The sequence below is a fragment of the Xyrauchen texanus genome, chromosome 17 (assembly GCF_025860055.1).
Source record: "Xyrauchen texanus isolate HMW12.3.18 chromosome 17, RBS_HiC_50CHRs, whole genome shotgun sequence".
Classification (NCBI taxonomy): domain Eukaryota; kingdom Metazoa; phylum Chordata; class Actinopteri; order Cypriniformes; family Catostomidae; genus Xyrauchen; species Xyrauchen texanus.
The window spans coordinates 17,870,525-17,891,828 of NC_068292.1; the positions used below are offsets into that span (position 1 = coordinate 17,870,525).

Here is a 21,304-nt window from a genome sequence, read left to right on the forward strand (position 1 = left end):
AATGTCCAGCAAAACGTCCGAATATTGAAAAACCAGGAAAAGATGATCTGGTATGTGCTGCCGAATGTTCAGCAGTTCGTCCCTGGTAAAACTGATTGGTAAAAGATTGCTAAACACAGGACAAACTAACAAAAACAACAAAAGAATTGAAGAGCTCCACATCGAGGCGGCCATCTGCGGCGCCATGATGTATACACAATTATCTTGTTTAAGATAATTGGCTCATAACTGGCAGGTTTAGCTTAGTGTTACCAAGGATACGTTATTTTCATCAACAACATGAACAATGAATGTTTTAGTGTAGGGTCATTTCACCTCTTTAAGGGCTTTCCATTGACAACACATACCCTGTCACTTTGGAATCACTATTATGATCACTGTTTTGACTTACCCATGTCTGATCAATTAATAATAACATTTAGGGACCAGAATCAGGGTGTGACTTTCTATGACTGCAGTCTTCTAGTACGACAAACTGTATGAACAATAATCCAGACTGTCTGCTTACCTGCGCAGCTCATAGGGCATTTCACAGGTCTCTCATCTAGCAATATTAGCTTAAGTGTCCTGATTGTCTGGCAAGTTCCACCTAAAACCACTTAACACTGACGGATTGGAGTTATTAGAATTGGCGCACAGCTTTTTGGTGATTTATCATTGTTGTTTATATTGTATTTCAGCACTATGGAAGAGGATTAGGGCCAAGCAATAATAAAAAAATAAAACCATCTCGAGATTAAAGTCATTATAATGCGAGAATAAACTCGTTAAATTTCGAGAAAAAAGTCGAAATACAATCTTGAGAATAAACTCATTAAATATCGAGAATAAAGACATTATAATGCGAGATTAAAGTTAATGAGTTTTTTCTTGATATTTAATGAGTTTATTCTCAAGATTGTATTTCGACTTTTTTCTCGAAATTTAACGAGTTTAATCTCGCATTATAATGACTTTAATCTCGATATTTAATGAGTTTATTCTCAAGATTGAATTTCGACTTTTTTCTCGAAATTTAACGAGTTTAATCTCGCATTATAATGACTTTAATCTCGATATTTAATGAGTTTATTCTCAAGATTGAATTTCGACTTTTTTCTCGAAATTTAACGAGTTTAATCTCGCATTATAATGACTTTAATCTCGAGATGGCTTTATTTTTTTTATTATTGCTTGGCCCTAATCCTCTTCCGTACAGCACTGACATTTTAAGATGAAGGGTTGGATTTTTATTCTATTTTACTTTCCTATTGTGGTTTTGCACTTAAGTCATAATGGCGCATGCTTTTGCAGTGCTAGGTGTTTTTGTTTTTTGACAGAAAAAAAAATCTTTTAATATGTTGTAATGATTCCTCAAATGTCATTACTATTGTTACAATAGGGTCCACAGCTCAGATAGTCTTAACCCTAATGTTGTGTTCTGGTCATTTTGACCCAGACTACGTTTTTCTCACAAAATATTTGTTTTACTTAATCCAATTTAAATAAAATTCAATAAGGCTCCATTCGTTAACGCTTTGGTATCATGAACTAACAATTAACAATATATTTTTTTTACACAATTTATTAATATTTATTAATGTTAGTTAACAAAAATACAATTGTTCATTGTTAGTTCATTTTGCATTAACTAATGTTAACTAATACAACTTTTAATTTAAAAAATGTATGAGTTTATGTTGAAATTAACATTAACTATGATTAATAAATGCTTTATAAGTACTTGTGTTCCCGGTCCGGACATTGGAAATTAATGGATTAGACTACAAAATACAGAAATATGAAGTGTTCAGGAGCATAACAATCCTTTAGATGAGCACATATATGGTTGAGTGTTTGCACACACAAAGTCCTCGGACATGTATACACACACACATATATGTTGGTTCGACTATCCTTATGAGGACTCTCCATAGACATAGTAATTAAAAATAAAAAGTTTAGTATGTTTTTTTTTTTTTTTTTTTTTTAAGCGATTTGAATTATGGGGACACTAGAAATGCCCTCATAAACCACATTTATAGCATAATACCCTTGTAATTACCAGTTTGTAACCTAAAAAAATTTCTACTTAACATATTATTTTGTGTTTGGGCTAGTTAGAATCGGGATAGTCTTCTGGAATTTATTATATGTCATTACTATGTTATATTTCCAGTTTCAGGAAGTAATAAGGAAAAATGACAAAAATCCTCTCCTGTTTATTTTATTTATGTGTTTCAGTCCGAGTATGTGAGTGGAGCGGCAACAATTTCCCCTCTGTGCTCAAAGCATTCTTTAATCACTCCGCTCCAGCTCCACTCCGGGTTGTCCATTTCCCGCTCCTCGCTCACTCTGTTTGCTCCATAGCAAAATTAACGACCAACTACCTCTCCACTGTAAAGTTATTTCTGTATGCGTTTTAATATCACAACCTTCCATGCAGAAGATATATTAAATTTAAAAAAATACACAATACTAGAAGAAAAGCTACAATGTGCTTTATTGGTACACTAACATTAGCCCAAGAATAAATTAAATAAATAAATTACTTGATGGGGAAAAAAAAAAAACAATAACATTTCAAATATATATTACCAAATGAATTTGTTTTACCAGAACAAAAACAAAACATTAAATTAAATCAAATTAATAAATAAAAGTGTTAATGGTTTCAGAGATGGTGCTTCATGAATCACTTTAAACATAAAAAATAAATAAATGTAATGTGGGACATAATTCCCTACAGATAAGATTGAGATGCATTAGATTAGAATTATTAAATATTTTGAATAATCGTATCATAAGGAGACAGATATGTATTACTGACCTTTTAGATTTTCTCTCCACATGTGAACGATTATCATCGTGTTTTTTGGAGATGTCTTTTAGGATTTCACAACAAACCTTTGATCGTGGCAAGCACCTTCCCACTCTTGTTCTCATTTGCCATCCTGTCATTATTTTTCAATAAACGGCAGTTGATGCAGATATAAAGAGACAAGACACAAGCATGTATTTAAGTCAAGCTTTACTGCAAACTTAACTCAGTAATAGGGAGCGTGAACACACAAAGCAAAAGTAACCTTCGCACTGGAGGTCGAACATTACTAAGTGCCGCTAGATTTTAAATTCATAAAAATTCATAATAGATTTTTTTTGCATTCTTTCTGGTTATATCAGAAATTCCAATAGTGTTTAACACTGCTTAACACATGGTGGGTTATTGCATTAAGGTCTGTTAACAGGTGTTTTGCCCGTGATGGAGCATTAGTGGAGCAAGAGAAAACAAAGACGCTCCGATTTTGGCTCCAGGCAAAATAATGCCACTCCACTCCTCGCTCCACTTCCACTATGCTCCATTCACATGCTCTGGTGTCAGTGGGAATTTCATACATTAATACTGCAGTTTGGCCTCTGAGTGAAACAAATGTGTTCCTTGCATTCTACTAATTTAGACCTTTCCAAATATACATAACACATGGCTATCTCATCTTTTTTATGGTTTATATATATATATATATATGGAATATAATTGCTGTGATAAAAAATTTGCAAATGATGAGAAAAAAACAGTTCTTCTTTATCTGCCAATTAAAAAGCATTATTTAAAATGGGTGGGATCAACTATATACAGTGCTGGGAAAAGTTATTTGCCCCATTCTGATTTCTTCTGTTTTTGTGTACATCTCATACTAAATTGTTTCAAAATTCCAACACAATCTAACATAAAACAAAGGAAATCTGAGTAAACACAAAATAAAAATGTTAAATGATTAATGTTATTTATTGAAGCGAAAAAGTTATCCAGTACCAACTGGGCCTGTGTGAAGTTTTTACACTGCAAAAAATGATTTTCTTGACAAGTATTTTTGTCTTGTATTCCTGTCAAATTATCTAAACTTTCTTAAAACACGATTTATTTACTTGTCAAGCAAAATGGGATAAGATATTAAGTCTTGTTTTAAGATAAATCTGACTAAATTTAGTGAACTTTAGACTCAAAACAAGAAAAAAAAATCTGCCAATGGGGTAAGCAAAATAAACTTAATTTAAAAGGAAAACAAGTTTATTTTGCTTATCCCATTGGCAGATTTTTTTTCTTGTTTTGAGTCTAAAGTTCACTAAATTTAGTTAGATTTATCTTAAAACAAGACTTAATATCTTATCCCATTTTGCTTGACAAGTAAATAAATCGTGTTTTAAGAAAGTTTAGATAATTTGACAGGAATACAAGACAAAAATACTTGTCTAGAAAATCATTTTTTGCAGTGTATCCCCTTAATTACTAAATCCCAAAATCTATGAAACTGCATTCATAATGGGGTTCAGCTAGACTAGACACACCCAGGCCTGATTACTGCCAGCCCTCTTTAATGAAATCAACACCTAAATAGAACTTGTTTAGCAGCACTTTCTCACCCAGTAGGACACTATGCCAAGGTCGAAAGAAAATCCAGAAGTGATGATGAAAAAGGTGATTAAAATACATCAGTCTGTGAAGGGTTACAAAGCTACTTCAAGGGCTCTGGGTCTCCAAAGAACCACAGTGAGAGCCATTATCTCCAAATGGAGAAAACTTGGATCAGTAGTGAACCTTCCCGGAAGTAGTTAACCTTCCAAAATTCCTCCAAGAGCACAGAGACAACGACTCCAGGAAGTTACAAAATAGCCAAGGACAACATCCAAGGAACTGCAGGCCTCTCTCGCATCAATAAATGTCACCGTTCATGACTCCACTATCAGAAAGACACTGGCAAAAAATGCCATACATGGAAGTGTGGCGAGGAAAAACTACTGCTAACCAAGAAGAACATTAAGGCTCATCTGAATTTTGCCAAAATACACCTTTATGATACTCAAACCTTTTGGGAGAATGAGTCGAAACCTTGTTCTGTGGACTAATGAGTCGAAAGTGGAACTGTTTAGAAGACAGAGGTCCCGTTACATCTGGCATAAATCAAACACGATTCCATAAAAAGAACTTCATATCTACGGTCAAGTATGATGGTGGTAGTGTGATGGTGTGGGGATGCTTTGCTGCTTGAGGGTCAGGGTGACTTGGAATAATTGAGGGAAACATGAATTCTGCTCTCTACCAGAAAATCCTAAAGGAGAACAGCCAGTCATCAGTCCGTGAGTTGAAGCTCAAGCGCAACTGGATTATGCAGCAAGACAATGATCCAAAGCAAAGGAGTAAGTCCACCTCTGAATCGCTCAAAAGAAGCTAAATTAAAGTTTTGGAGTGGCCTAGTCAAAGTCCTGAATTGAACCTGACTGAGATGCTGTGGTAGGACCTTAAACTGGCAGTTCATGCTCAAAAACCCTCTAGTATGGCTGAACTAAAGCAGTTCTGCAAAGAAGAGTGAGCCAAAATTACACTACAGCCTTGTGAATGACAGATCTCCAGTTATCGGAAGCATTTGGCTGCAGTTGTTGCTGCTAAAGGTGGCAAAACCAGCTATTATGTTTAAGGGGACAGTGAGTTTTTCACATGAGCAATATAGGTTCTGGATACCTTTTTTGCTTCTGTAAAAAATATATATATATATATATATATATATGTATTTGATAACCGCTTTTGGTGTTTACTCAGGTTGCCTTTGTTTTATGTTATATCTCGTTTGAAGATCTATGAAAAATACACAAAAATAGAAGACTTGTTAAAATGCATCCCTAACATTACAGCTGAACTGTCAGTGACAGACAATATTCAGGCAACATTAAGTGAATGAAATGAATAGCGCATAATGAATTAATTGAATAAAGTACATTTTCATGTAATGCGTTTCCCACTGTGTTCATTGCATAGGATGATGTTTCTGTGCATACAGAATGCTCATAGAGATGTCTTGTTATTTCTTTTCTTCTAAAAATGCCATAGTTCTGTCTGTCTTTTCAGCTGCTGGGTCTCTTCTCTGTTCTGTCAGTACAGTTGGCTCTAAAAAAGAGACTTATTGTCTCTCTCTTTTGTGTTTTGCATTGCGCCTCTTTCATTAGGACACAAGAAGCCATCTGCCTTTGGACAAAATGTGCAAGTCTTGCACATGCACTCACACTGTCTGAAAGCCCCATCTCCCACACCCTTTTTATCACTGTATGTGACTCCCCGACATCCCTTTATCTTGTCTTTGAGAGTAAAGCCTAAACGTGTACGTGTCACCCTCAATCACTGATTTTGTCATCCTCTTTCAATATTGTATTCTAGTTTAGGCTAGCAGAATTGGACGTAGGTCCTCAAAGCAGTTTGGACAAACTAGTGTTATACAGTTAGCCAGGCTGATTAATTGGCCCATTGTTCAGTTTATTGGCATTGATAATGTATAACTTAGCTTGCTTAGTTAATAAACAGAAATAGTGGATTTTGTGACCTAGAGATATATAAAATATATCAAAATATGAAATACTCTTAATTTATTTTACATCTTAACCTCAAACATTCGAACACTGTTTATTTCCAGGTTTAAATACAATTTTGATTACCAGATTTTCAATGTGGACTCGGACCTTAGAACCCGGACATCACATTTGCTAGCATTCAATAAATTGGCATTATATCGGCCATCAGCCTACCTGTGCCCTAAATATTGTCATAAGCCATTGGAAAACCAACATATCTGTGGACCTCTAGGTCAACTGCTCCATGCCACCTGCAAACAACTATGTCTGGTCACTTTGTGCAGGTCAGCGGCAATAAAACCACAAAAGAGGTTTCTTAGCAAAGCTCATACATTTAAATACAACCTTGACAGGTTATACCCATGACTGCTTCACTTTTCTGGGAAATTAGGTCCGTCATGTCTCTGAATGCATCATATCTTGAACTTCTGACCTATAGTCATGTTGCTTTTTTCCTCTTAAACATTCTTACTTGTTACTCATCAGATCTTCATTCTCTCTCCTAATCTCATAATTGTGTTAATTTATTTAAAGGGATAATTAACCTAAAAATGAAAATTCTTTCATTATTTACTCACTCTCATTTTGTCTATAGGCCCTATGACTTTCTCCTGTGGAACACAAACAGTGTCTGTCAAAATGTTAGCCTCAGTCACCATTCACTTTTACTGCATCTATTTTCCATCTAATGGAATCATCCAATGTTTTTCCATATAATGCATTTTTGGGTGAACTATGTCTTTTAATAATTCCAATGGCTGATCAATCAAGTCTGCTGTGTCATATAATTCTGTAAATGAGTGATTGCAGGTGAGGAATTCTCATGTGTGTCAACAGGACATTTAAGCCAAGACAGTCGGCAACAGTCCCCTGCTGATAGGGGTCACGGCCCTTCAGCTTGAAAATGAGCCTACTTCTATAAACCAGGGGAGAGAACATCCCATAATTCAAGATTAATACTGAAATCTTCCTCAGTTCTGAGCAGAATGTAGAGATTGGCCAAAGATTTGTGACTTAAGTGTGACAACTAGAAGTGAAGGAATAGAGAATTCTCTTTTGAACATTACAAAGAATGGACTGAATTGATAAACATCCTTAAACCTGCTCACTGGAAGGAAAAATATATAGACAGCGAATTTGTAGTGCAGTGGTTCTCTTTAGCCTGAGATATAAGACCATACTGAGAGCAAATCTCTGATTTTGTTGCAGTAAAAGCCAAGCGCTTTGACTGTGAGCTGTAGGATTAGCCATTTTCAAGGAAAGCTCTGTGGAATGGTTTCTGGAAGTGCAATGTTCTGTGAAGAGAATCTGATTCCATTGATCCAGCTATAGAGATGTATTTACAAGACTGACATTGGGACCCCTCTCTATGTCTCTTCTCTCCTCTCTCACTCTCTGTGCCCTTCACTGAGAGTGCTGAATGAGTGCTATTGTCTGAAGCACACTCCTGCCCCCAGGCAGCCCACCCACCCACCACACCCCCTACCCCCCTTTCATTTGGCCCAGTGAGAGGAGGACTGCTTTGGTTTCTACAGGACAGTTGTCACTGTCATCCCCATAGTCCTGAACTTCTCCACTCTTCCTCCACAACACTCACATCTTCCTCTACAGAGGAGATGCAGGCTCTTCCAGAGCCCTGGGACCAGGCTGTTGGCACTAAGGGCCCAGTGAGATGTGAGTTAGCCAATCACAGAGTGAAGCAGAAAGGCTATAAGCACCAGAAGTTGTTGGCGTTCGCTCTGGGAGTGAATCTGGGCAGTAAGGGTGCACTGTTTTGGAAGCCTCTAAAGATCTTGACTTGTTCACAGATCTCCCCATCATTGCTGAGCAGATGCACTACAATCAAGGAGGGACCAGAGAAACACTGCAACTATGAAAAGATCCACAACTTTAAGGTGGGTGATGACTTTGTGCTATGTTGACTTCATGTCAGATGCCGTAATTATGAGTTACTCGAAAAATCACTCATCTTCATTAAACTAAAATTTTGCAAATAAAGGATTGTTCAATACAAGTAAGCTCAGAAGGTATTTGTAGCATAATGGTGATTAACACAGAAAATAACTTTGCCTTATCAATCATTCAAGCATATATCTACTGGTTACAGGAAGGCAATTACAGTGGAAGTGAAGGTGCTAGACAAAATATTCTGTTTTATGAAGTATGATGCGTTTTTCAACTGTCTTGGTTACATGCTGATAGAATTTGTAAAGGCTTGGCACAAATTATGTGATTGTTATATCAATAAGACTGTATCTATTCTATTAACCTAATTGCCTAGGCTTTTAATCCATTAACAGTGGTATTGATTGATAGGATTGATTGTCCAGATCAATAACCTCTCACTGCTGAGCGACTGAATGGATTCTCCCATTTTAAGCCTTCTGCTTTTAAAAATGACAGGCTGAGGATGAACACATCATATCGTTATCGGAATTCCTTTTGTCCTTTTTCAAACCCTGAAAAAGCAAAACAAAGCATTCAGCTCAAGCATGTAAATAAAGTGTAGTTACTCAACAACTGTAATATTGTTTAGGAACATCATTACAATTCGATAGTTGAAATGAAACTGTAAGAATGATAATCTGGTGAGAATTACCATCTCACTGATATAACCTCACTGATTTAGAGTCACAAATTCTGTCTTTCATGTGAGATGTTAAACCGAGGTCCTGATTCGTTAAAAATCCCAGGGCACTTCTCGAAAACAGTAGGGGTGTAACCTCGTTGTCCTGGTCAGATTTGCCAATTGGCCTATATCCATCATGGCTTCCTAATAATCCCCTAGTCAATAAACTGCTCTCCTCTCCACCAATAGCTGGTGTGTGGTGCCGTTCTGGTCTGATGTCAAACAACATTTAATGGTTCGCCCCATTGTACACTTTCATATTAAATAATGTTAGTAACCTTACTAACATTATTATGCATTATTTATAACATATTCTTTACCTAATTCCGGGTCAAAAATGAACCTAAGACAATAGAATGGTTAAGAGTCATGAGCAATAAAATTTAAAAACTATACTAAAGAAAACACCAGCTCCTGTGAAAAAAATCTATAAACAACAACAAATACCTCTAAATAATTGCAGTAATGTGGACAAAAATATATATTTTAATAAAATAAAATATGCAAAATACAATTTCATGGCTGGCAATACATGTTTACCACTGACAGGTGTACCACTGTCAGGTGTGTTAATTTATGTGAACATTTTGGTCCCTTACTAGAATCTTTCTTATTGCGTCTTCCTGATGTCACTTGCAGTAATAAGAGCCAAATTAATAATTAATTCTGTTCCTTACCTTATCTCTCCTAAGATCTCACACTGTCTCTTGTTATAATAGTTACATTTCAGCATTCTTACGCCTGTGGTTTATTCCTGTGAAATCCTGCTGTGTCGCGACTTCTCTTTTGTTTATTTTTGTGCAGTGTTTTGACACATGGGTGTGCATGGGAACATGCTTTACGTGTGATTATGGTAGTGGATGCCAGACATTACTTTCTTTAGCAATCCTGTAATCTGACTCACAAGTAATATAATGAAAAAGCAGGGCTGTGTCTCCACAGGGGGTCCACCCTACTTATACTCTCTTTCGTTACCAGCCTCCAGTATTTACTTACAGCACAGACCTGATTATTTCTTCAGCACTTTGGCTGAGTGCAGTTTTGTGTCTGAAGTGCTGCCTGTCATCAAACTGTCACCTGAGTGCTTGGTGACCATCTCTGGATTTGACACGGATATCAGCTTAATTTGTTATTATCTGGTATGTCATTAATGTGTAGTTAAATGCACTGAATCTTTAGAGCTGTTGCCCAGCAGAAAGCTCTGACACTTTTAGCCCTGTTGCTCATGCAGGAGATCCAAGATCTAATTTGACTAATGACATTGTGTTATGGACAATAACCTTGTAAAATTTGTAGAATAACAATGACAGTAACGGATCTTTGTCCATTCTGAGTAAGACACACTCTGTTTGTTGTCATTAATACTGTGAGATACTCGTTAAATGTTATAGTTCATTTTCTGTTAAACATTCACTGTGACCTTTAGATGGAATGATGAATGAGTCACTGGCCTTGTACTGTTTGTGTGTTTCCAATGTGTGTTTTTGAGTGCCTTCAATGTGTTTGAATCATGATGACTGCTTGCTCTTTGGTTTAGGTGCACACCTTCAGAGGCCCACATTGGTGTGAATACTGTGCTAACTTCATGTGGGGTCTTATCTCCCAGGGCGTCCGTTGTTCAGGTAACACTCCACCAGGCACAAACCCTTCCTCACATACAAACTGTCCATCAGAATTATGGCACATGATAAGGAGCATCCACAGGAAGAATTGTTAATGTTACTAAAGTACATACTAAAAGTGAGTCCTAGGAAAATAAGGGTTTAAACTAGCATGCTGCAGTGTGGATATTTAGCATTCCTAAATGACACCTGGTCTAAACCAGTTTAGTGGTTTCTGTTAAGTGTTGACTATTTGTAGTGCCACATTGTGTACACTATGGAGTATCGTGAAAATAATTCAATCTGGCTGCACTCCAAACCGCACACATAAACATACGTCAACACATGCATAGATGCACATACACACACAGTCATCCAATCCCTCCTCAGCACAAAATTGGGCTGTTCCGTACTGTACTGTATGACGAAATGGCACACATCTGAATAGGTTTGTTCCACTTTATTGATGTTAGAAGTAGCGCAGATTATTAGGAATATAATTTTTCTGCATTTTAATTTGTATCTCATGAATTATAAATATTCATTCCAACATAAACAGAAGAAACGGGGTTCCCATAATCATGAATATCAGAGATTTAGAATAGTTATTTCCAGGTCTGGAAAAGTCAAAGTTAAAAAGTTAAAACTTTAAAACACCATGGACATATATTGGACATTTCTGTTGTGAATATAATTATTTCTTGTTATGTTTGGAATTAAAATATTTAATCGTATTGCTCTTTGTGAGTGTGATAAAAATATATACTTAAACAAATAAAAAAATGAAAAATTATATATATAAAATTATTCTTTAAATACCAGTAATCCAAACTACTTGATACAGCATGAAAAGATTAATGGAAATTCATTGGTCAAAATGTGTGGGAACCCTGAAGAAAGTATTTTGTACTTCAGTCACTAATTATCTTTCTAGTTGGGGGGGGACTAGACAAAGAAAAAAGCATTGTAAAGGTAGTTCAGAGGACTCCATTTACACCTGGTATTAAAATGGGTCTCTGTTGATTCGATCACACGAGGTTGGGTGATACACATCGCTGTTTAAATTTGGTCTCCTGTGACAATTTGCGTTCGATTTCAGGGGGAGGATTTGTTTTATGATGACATACATCAATCACCATGTCAGTGTGTTAGTTACTGCATGATTTAAAAGCACAACAAAGTCATAAAAGACAAAGCACAGAAAAACATGCTGGCATGCTGGTTCTCCCAGATGCATCTAAAATGTAATCTAAGCACAAACTCAACATTTCGAACAGAATTGTCCATTATTGTTTTGGATTACCTGTATTAAAGGAGTTTAAGATGTTTGTGCTTGTCATCTGTGTTGATATCAAACACTGAAGAAGATCTGTGAAGTTCTCATGATTATACAGTATATGTATTCGCTTTTTTTTAATTTTCTGATAGGACGGTTCTTTCCATTTTAAGCTGCTCATAACTATTAGAGTGCAACAGTGCCTTTAGGTTCCGGAAGTATTTTTCCCATTTGCATAGGCTTTTCATAAAATCCTCCATAAAAGAGTTATAAGCTATGAAGCAAACCAACCAGCTCAGAGGTTAATCAAAATATCCCAAACTATGTTTTGAGGCCAAAATGTATTTGGAAATTAGACAAAAAGACAAAGGTACAAGGCTGAGTACTTACAGTACCATCTTTTACAAGGGTACAAACTACAATCCCATGAATCATTAAGTATATTGTAATTGGATAAAAAACAATGGGAATATATCAAAATATTGACTTTAGGTTGTTGATTAAAAGTTTAAAAACAATGTATTTTAAGTTTATTTCAAAATATTCTGATATCTACAATTAGATAAGTATGTTAAGGATAAAGGGACTGCATCGTGGAAGTGGGCGATTGCTCTGAGGCAAATTCTCTCAAAGTCTTCGTTGGCTGCAGTTCTCTGATTGGTGAAGCGTTCTCTGCTGTACCATGGGTAATGTAGTTGTTTACCAGGATTTTTGCTGTAAAGCATCCTGTTTAAACCAACGCAGTTGAAATTACTTCAACAGAAGCATATACCATCAGTAAACAAACTCAGAGCTCAAGGTAGGTCTTACATGAAATGTTTATAAGTTATCATTGAAAATGTATTTGTCTATGGAAAAACTTGGTATTTTTACTTCCAGAACCAGACTGTTGTGCTATATTGACAGGTCAGGGGTGGCACTTCACTGCTGTCTGGGATGCATGCAGGATGGATTAGCGTTTACACCTCAAATGCAATGTGGTCACATGCGTTTTTGACCACATTCGTAGTTTGTATTTGTGATCCGATTACAAAACGTATTAGACCCCATTTAGAACTGTATAATTAAGCGCTGACCACATGTGATTGGATCACCTGAAGTGCATCTTAATTCCAGGTGTTAATGCGGTTGAAGTTTTATTTCACATCTTCTGTCTTTCCTTCAAATATCAGCCTTATTATTCCTAAACCCTCTTCGATATGTTCATTTAGATGTGATCTAGACAGACAAATTCACCGTAAGTTCATAATTAAAGGTTTGGTCAGATCTCATGTTAACATGGAACAAGTTATTGTTTGGCAGCACTTTTCACAAAACATAGTGTACGCAAACCCAGTCCAGACACAAGGGTTCACTGTTGGTTTTTCACACTGTAGACTCATCCATTTGGACGATTATTCAAGCCTTTTCTTTTCACACAGGGGCCTGTCTTATTTCACAGTGGCCCTGTGGTGAGTCTGTGTCATCAGACACATTGAGAATTGGAAGTTGTGTCCACAGGCCTATACACACAGTGTTTTTCTATTTTCTCTTTCTCTCTCTGTGGCCATAAGACATTGAAGGTGGAGTTCAGGTGGCACTAAAAGTGACAGAGAGTGTGATTAATGACATCGCTGTAGATTAGGCACAGCATGTGTATGCCACTGGAGACAGAGACAGAGAGACCACCCTAGTTCACATTCTGCTACTGCGCACACCCATAGTCCTTGTATCAAGCCAGAGTGAGGGAACCAGGTCTCTTACCACTGAAATCATATGACTAGGCTAAACAAAGAATCTACACATGTCAGAAATCGGTGTAATGGCTTTAAATATGGTAAAATGCTTTAATGCATAAGTGTGTATTTTATCGGTGGCCTATTTCCAAAGAGCTCTGATGTTCTTGTCCCTAACTTTTGCTGAGATCCCTCCTTCAATGTAAGTGTATAGGAAATTTATGGCAAAACTTTAAGTCTGATTGGTTTAAAACATAATAACACACCTCTCCTCTACAAGCTGCATGACATGAGGTACAGTAATATTCATGTCTGTAGCATGACATTGTAAGTATCATGGCAAAGTTTATATGTAAGGTTTAGGGTTTGTTCAAATCAAGCACCACTAATAAAGAAAAACAAATATACAAACTTGTAAGGGGTGGAGAAATGTATGTGTGAAAACACACATGGACAGTATTTGGGGACAAAAGCAACATCATTGTTTCAAATTAGCAGGTACCTTTCACACGTATGTCAACGGGACATCATAAGACGCATTTGGTGATATGTACCTGCACATACAGTACATACTTGCATGCTGGCAGTCACACCCAGAGTCACTTAAGGTTATACTCTTAGATTGACAAAGCAATGAACACACTGACAAATGACAGATATTCTGACTCTTTACCACCCAACTTGACGGAGACTCACCTGTCTCTGCACGTATACTTTGCCCCTGAAGATATACACACAATAAGACCCATAGAAACACACTCTTTCTCTTGGAGTCTGTTCTTCTCTTTGTTATCTCTTTGGAGACAACAGGTTCCTGCTCTGTTGACCTTTTGACCTGTTACTCATGCAGACTGTGGACTGAACGTGCACAAGCAGTGCTCTAAACTGGTGCCCAGCGACTGTCAGCCAGACTTGAGCCGGATCAAGAAGGTCTTCAGCTGCGATCTCACCACGCTGGTCAAAGCCCACAATACACCACGGCCGATGGTTCTGGACATGTGTATCAAAGAGATCGAGAACAGAGGTACTGATCACTTCTGAAATGCAGATCTGTAAGTGTGATTGGTTAGAGTGTTTCAGCTAAACAGGAGATCCCAGCTCTACACACCACCTGTGTTCTTTAGCAAAGCACTTAATCTCTATGGGAAACCTACAGCTGCCCTGTGCTCTGACCCTTTTGCCCTGTCATATATCAAGACGTGCAAGAAGAAGAATCCGTAGATACCTTTGCAAACTAATAACAACAGGGACTGAACCTAACATTCTCTTCATTTTGACTTAGAATTACATCTTGAAGGCCTTTGCACACCTAAGGCGACACGTTTATGAGAGGCGACCAATGTCCCTTTCACATCTGGGTTCAATACATGTTAAGCTCAATCGACAGCATTTGTGGCATAATGTTGATTACCAGAATTTGTCTTCGACTTGTTCCTCCTTTTCTTTAAAAAAAGCAAAAATCTGGGTTCCAGTGAGGCACTTAATGGAAGTGAATGGGAGTCAAGCTGTAAACATTCAAATACTCACTGTTTCAAATGTATAGCATTCTACAAGATGTAAACAATAGGAAATGTTAACATTTACATTTTAGTGTGATAAAAATCACTTACTGATCTTTTCTGTTAAGTTATATACAATTTTACAACTTTGTTTCCATTACGATATAATGACAACAAACCCTAAAATGGCTGTAAAAAATGACAAATTAAACAACTTTACAGCTCAAATAATAAGTTGAAAAAAAAGTTTTAACAGAAGAATTAATGTAAGTGATTTTATAAAATTATTTACATTTACTCATTTGGCAGATGCTTTTTTATCCAAAGCGACTTACAGTGCACTTATTACAGGGACAATCCCCCCAGAGCAACCTGGAGTTAAGTGCCTTGCTCAAGGACACAATGGTGGTGGCTGTGGGGATCGAACCAGCGACCTTCTGATTAACAGTTATGTGCTTTAGCCCACTATGCCACCACCACTCTATATTATAGAGAGTAATTATAGCATCACATTTCTGCTTTTAAACCCTCCAAATATTGGCCCCAGTGAGGATGTAAGTACCTCACTGTAACCTGGATTTTGCTTTTTTTTAAAGAAAAGGAGAGATGAGTCGAAGTAATTCTCATGGTAATTAAAATTATGTAAAAAGTGCTGTTGGTTGAGCTTAAATTGTGTTGAAGCTAGAAAATTCCTTTAAAAGTGAGGCACATGATCACCATTAGCATATTCACACCTTAATAATATGTGGTGCTAATCAACAAGCAATTTTCCCCGGTACAGTAGGTAACACAAAGCACCTTTTAGCTCAGGGGTGTCCAAACATTTTCTATTGGTGGGCCAGATGCAAAAAGTAATAAGGTGTCGCGGGCCGTATCTTGTAATAAATTTAAAAAAGGCTAGATTCTTCTAGTTTGCCACAATTGCATCATCTTTATATTGTACACTTAATATGCAAGTTTTAATCACACTGTGTGATAATAAAGGATATTTCTCTCACCAAAAATGCTTGTAATAGAACAATGATGCAGGGTCAGAAATTAATGTTGCTTTTGGGGCATAAAAGCAAAATGCCCTAAAGTTCAAGTTCTTTTTTTTAGAACATCAGATTATGTTACGAATAGCATTGCGCATTATCCGTGAATAATTCTTCATGTTTCAATAAAACATAAGAACAAACCAACTAAATATCATTAAACTTCCCAGTGCATGGGGCTTTAGGAGTGTGCTCATCTCGCGCAGCTCTGTGCGCATAAACTCGGTGTGGCGCTCACACTACAGCAGCTCTACTCAGTTTTATGATGCATATTTTCTGGACATTTTAATGAGAACAAGTACATGATCAAAGTATCTAGCCTGATATCAATCATATAACAACCTATAATCATTCTTTTTTGTGTGGCGCTTCATTCGTGGACATCTGGAGTTTTTCAAACTACTGTTGAACTTTGCCAGTGTTTGAAGCTCACTCACCGTAAAATGTTTGGTCCAATTTCAGCAGCTATTTGTGTGGTGAGGCCTATAATGAGTGTTCCAAATCTATCACTTTTGAGATTCCATTTCAGTTAGGATGCTCCCTTAAAAGGCTGCTTCCTGTATTGGATGAAGATAGCAAGACAACTCACCAGTATTAAACTTTATTTAGTTTTATGCCAAATCGTTTATGGCAAAGTTCAAATAAATGTGTCTTACTGCTGCTTCTTTTAGGGTTGAAATCAGAGGGTCTCTACAGAGTGTCTGGCTTCACAGAACACATCGAAGACGTCAGATTGGCTTTTGATAGAGGTGTGTATTCGAATAAGTGTCCCACCTCCACATTACTGCTGCATCAAACCTGATGAACTCAGTGCTATAACCAGCATAGACCTCAGTATTCATAATATTCAGGTTTTTCAATGCCTGATGTTTCAGTTACATCCTTGTATGAACTTATATAACCTTTATTTTCCATCAACCTTCAACCTGGTTAAGGTCAAAACAAACAATGCTTCTTAGCATAGTGATTTCATTTATTATTCATAAAACATAACTAATTGTCCTGTGCAGATGGTGAGAAGGCAGACATCAGTGCCAATGTATACACCGACATCAACATCATTGCTGGAGCGCTGAAGCTTTATCTGCGAGACCTGCCTATTCCAGTCATCACATATGACGTTTACTACAAATTCATACAGGCAGCAAGTAAGAGACTTTCAAAATACATTCAATTACAACTACATATTTGTGCTTTAAATGTAAGAATATATTTTTCACCGCAGGACCATTTAAAAAAAAATTTGATTCAAAATGGTAAAAAAAATTCTTTTTTAAATAAGCAGTGATGTACATTTTAACCTAAAATCTTGATATTTATAATTTTTTTAAATTAACCCATGGATATGTTTTGCATCATCTACATGTGCTGAAACATCAATAGAGTCCTGGGTAGCTCAGCGAGTATTGACGCTGACTACAAACCCTGGAGTTGCATGTTTGAATCCAGGGTATGCTGAAAGACTCCAGACAGGTCTCCTAAGCAAACAAATTGCCCCGGTTGCTAGGGAGGGTAGAGTCACATGGGGTAACCTCCTCATGGTCGCTATAATATGTGTCAACTGAGATTCATCCTCCGACACCCAGATTGAGGCGAGGACTTAGAGCGCATTGGGAATTGGGCATTTCAAATTGGGGAGAAATGGGTGAAGAAGAAAAAAGCTTCAATAGATTATGTGGTTTATTAGTCACACATTTGAAGCAGAAATGTTGGATTTCTTTATGAAAACAACAAGGTCAAGCTCAATTTCTAAACAGTATGTTTTCTTGATCAGAAATAACAGACCCAGACTCTAGACTAGAGGCAGTTCACGATGGCCTCCTTCAGCTCCCCCCAGCCCACTATGAGACCCTGCGTTACCTGATGACACACCTGAAGAGGTAAAATCACACATGTATTGAATTTCCAGACACATTTTCTGGCCTGTCAGGTAGTGTTCCCATAGTTCATTTCATGGCTATGTGCCACATTGAGCTGGTGGTTGTTGAGGGTTTTGTTGCATTTAAGCATTTTATTCAGCTTTAAGAGCGAGTTTACTTCCTTTTACCTTGCAATATAAAACTTCTAAGAACGATTAGGAGGAAATTGGAAACCTAATATGGTTCAGTGCACTTCAGAAACTTGAAAACGTACGCAGTTATCCTCAAGGATTTATGCTTAATCTCGAACTTGTCGAGCCAGCTCTGTCACATTTTCCCAGCAATGGAAAATGTATCAGTTGCCTGCCTACTCGTGTTTAATACCTAAATTGTATTGTCTGGTTTATTTTTCCAAGTCTTTCCTCTTTCCATGTTTTTCAGGGTCACCGTGTATGAGAAAGAAAATTACATGACCGCAGAGAATCTAGGAATTATTTTTGGACCAACGCTCATGCGGCCACCAGACCAATACACGCTCAGCACTCTCAACGACATGAGATATCAGAAAATTATTGTTCAACTCCTGATAGAGCACGAGGACATTTTGTTTTAAACAGCTAAATTGAAGAAATATGTTTTATAGACTTCACACAGAAATGAACAAGAAGCTAATCAATTTTGTTGCAGCCTGCCACAATTTTCAAAGATATTTAGATTAAAGGGATAGTTCACCTAAAAATTCTCTCATTATTTTCTCATCCTCATGCCATCCCAGATGTGTATGACTTTCTTTCTTCTGCAAAGCTCAAATGTTTTTAGAAGAATATTTCTGCTCTGTTTGTCTGTACACTGCAAGTGAATGGTGGCCAGAACTTTGAAGCATAAAAGTAATCCATATGACTCCAGTGGTTTAATCCATGTCATCAAAAGCGATAGGTGTGGATGTGAAACAGATCAATATTTTATTCCTTTTTAATACAAATCTCCACTTTCACCAGCCCACATAAGAGCTCTCTTCGCTTGTAGGAGTTCTTCTTTTGTTTTAGGTGATTGAGATTCTTTTTGCATATCGCCATCTACTGGGCAGTGTGGAGAATTTATAGTAAAAAGGACTTAAATATTGCTCTGTTTCTCACCAACACTTATCATGTTGCTTCTGTTCTGAAGACTTCTTCTGAGAGAATTTAAATTTTTGGGTGAATTATTCCTTTAATCAGATTTTACATTCAAATTTCACTCGATGTGTTTCTCAAACCCAAGTAATAGTAACATTTTATGCAAATACGGTTACTAGTAACATTCTGTATTCAAAATTTACAATGAATACAGAATTCATTATAAATAGATTAATGATGGGCATTTAATTTGATCAATTGGTTTTATTACTAGAGTGATGCCAAATATGTACGATGCATTGATCTTGGTGCTCTACATGATCCATAGCTCTTGGATCAAAAGCATTTTGAGTTTGTGAAACTGACGTATTGTCAATAATGAATTCTAAAAAGTATATTTTTGGGGTTTTGAGATTGGTTAATGTACAGTGTGTTATAATGGTCAGACTATTGAAATCCTATGTAAAGCACTTTTTAATTTTACAAAGAGTGTAAGTAGTTGTTTCATGTATCTTGTTGAATCATTGTAGATATTGCTGTAGTTAATCCATTGCTCCCTCAAATCATTTTTTGTTTACTGTAAAAACAATGAAGTGAAATGAATGAAATGACATTTTTTGGTCATGGCAAGACATCAGCAAAACAAACTGGACAAAATGGTTCTGTCAGCATTTATTTAAAGCTCATTGTCCCTTCTTGGACTTTAAACTTTCCTCCTATTTAAAGAATGACACTCAACAAAATTGCTTATATTGTATTCATTTACCTCCCATGAGAAAAAAAAGAAGGTACAATTGCCTTGGTCTAAGTTCTTTTAAGTTGTTTATTTGAAATAAGACCTTTCTACAAATTTGTTTTGTTAAGATATTTTCTGTGAAGAATGTAATTTTTATTGTAATTTATGAAATGATGATTTATTAAATTATGTACATCTGTTTACTAATTTCAGTCCATGAAATTATTTTTTGGCACGTATAGCCCTGGAAGTTTTTTTTAATTGTTATTATTATTAATGGAAGCTTAAACCTCACATTTACAGTATGTGAATTACAGCTGAAATAAGTTTACATACACTTACTTTTTTAACCACTCCACAGATTTAATATTAGCAAACTATAGTTTTGGCAAGTCATTCAGGACATCTACTTTGTGCATGACATGAGTCATTTTTCCAACAATTGTTTACAGACAGATTGTTTCACTTTGAATTGATTTTATCACAATTTCAGTGGGTCAGAAGTTTACATACACCAAGTTATCTGTCTTTACGCAGCTTGAAAACATTCCAGTAAATTATGTCAAGCCTTTCGGCAATTAACCAATTAGCTTCTGATAGGCTAATTGAAGCTGTGGATGTATTTTAAGGCCTACCTTCAAACTCAGTGCCTCTTTGCTTGACATCATGGGAAAATCAAAAGTAATCAGCCAAGACCTCAGAAAACATATGTGGACCTCCACAAGTCTAGATCATCCTTGGGAGCAATTTCCAAATGCCTGAAGATACCACGTTCATCTGTACAAACAATAGTACACCATTATAAACACCATGAGACCATGCAGCCTTCATACCGATCAGGACACATTCTGTCTCCTGAATTAAATGTAGTTTGGTGCGAAAGTGCAAATCAATTCCAGAACAACAGCAAAGGACCCTGTGAAGATTTTGGAGGAAACGGGTAGAAATGTATCTATATCCACAGTAAAACAAGTCCTATGTTGACTTAACGTGAAAGGCTACAGTTTGAAAGTGCACACGGGGACAGAGATTTTACTTTTTGGAGAAATTTCCTCTGGTCTGATGAAACAAAAATTTAACTGTTTGGCCATAATGACCATTGTTATGTTTGGAGGAAAAAGGGTAGGCAGGAAGTTAAAGCTGTACAATTTGTGACTCACAAATAGGTCTTCCAAATGGACAATGACCCCAAGCATACCTCCAAAGTTGTGGCAAAATGGCTTAAGGACAACAAAATCAAGGTATTGGAGTGGCCATCACAAAGTCCTGACCTCAATCGGACAGAAAGTTTGTTGGCTGAACTGAAAATGTGTGTGCGAGCAAGGAGGCCTACAAACCTACACCAGTTCTGTCTTTAGGAATGGGACAGATTTCCAACAAATCGTGAGAAGCTTGTGGAAGGCTACCCAAAAATTTTAAACCGAGTTAAACAAATTAAAGGCAATGCTACCAAATACTAACA

The 21,304-nt window shown here is 36.7% G+C and overlaps 1 protein-coding gene across 3 annotated transcripts in view; it reads left to right on the plus strand.

The window, feature by feature from the left end:
• The window catches only part of LOC127657593 (beta-chimaerin-like), a 75,903-nt gene extending 55,879 nt beyond the window's left edge, over positions 1-20,024 (plus strand). Inside the window, exons 7-13 of one of the 3 annotated variants that reach the window (XM_052146450.1) lie at positions 8,187-8,273; positions 10,545-10,629; positions 14,450-14,623; positions 16,804-16,881; positions 17,143-17,280; positions 17,907-18,012; positions 18,433-20,024. In XM_052146450.1, the coding sequence (XP_052002410.1) occupies positions 8,187-8,273; positions 10,545-10,629; positions 14,450-14,623; positions 16,804-16,881; positions 17,143-17,280; positions 17,907-18,012; positions 18,433-18,604 (840 nt within the window). In that variant the 3' untranslated portion in view covers positions 18,605-20,024. The other 2 variants (XM_052146452.1, XM_052146451.1) reach the window with 2 other exon arrangements.
• The last annotated feature ends 1,280 nt before the right edge of the window (positions 20,025-21,304 follow it).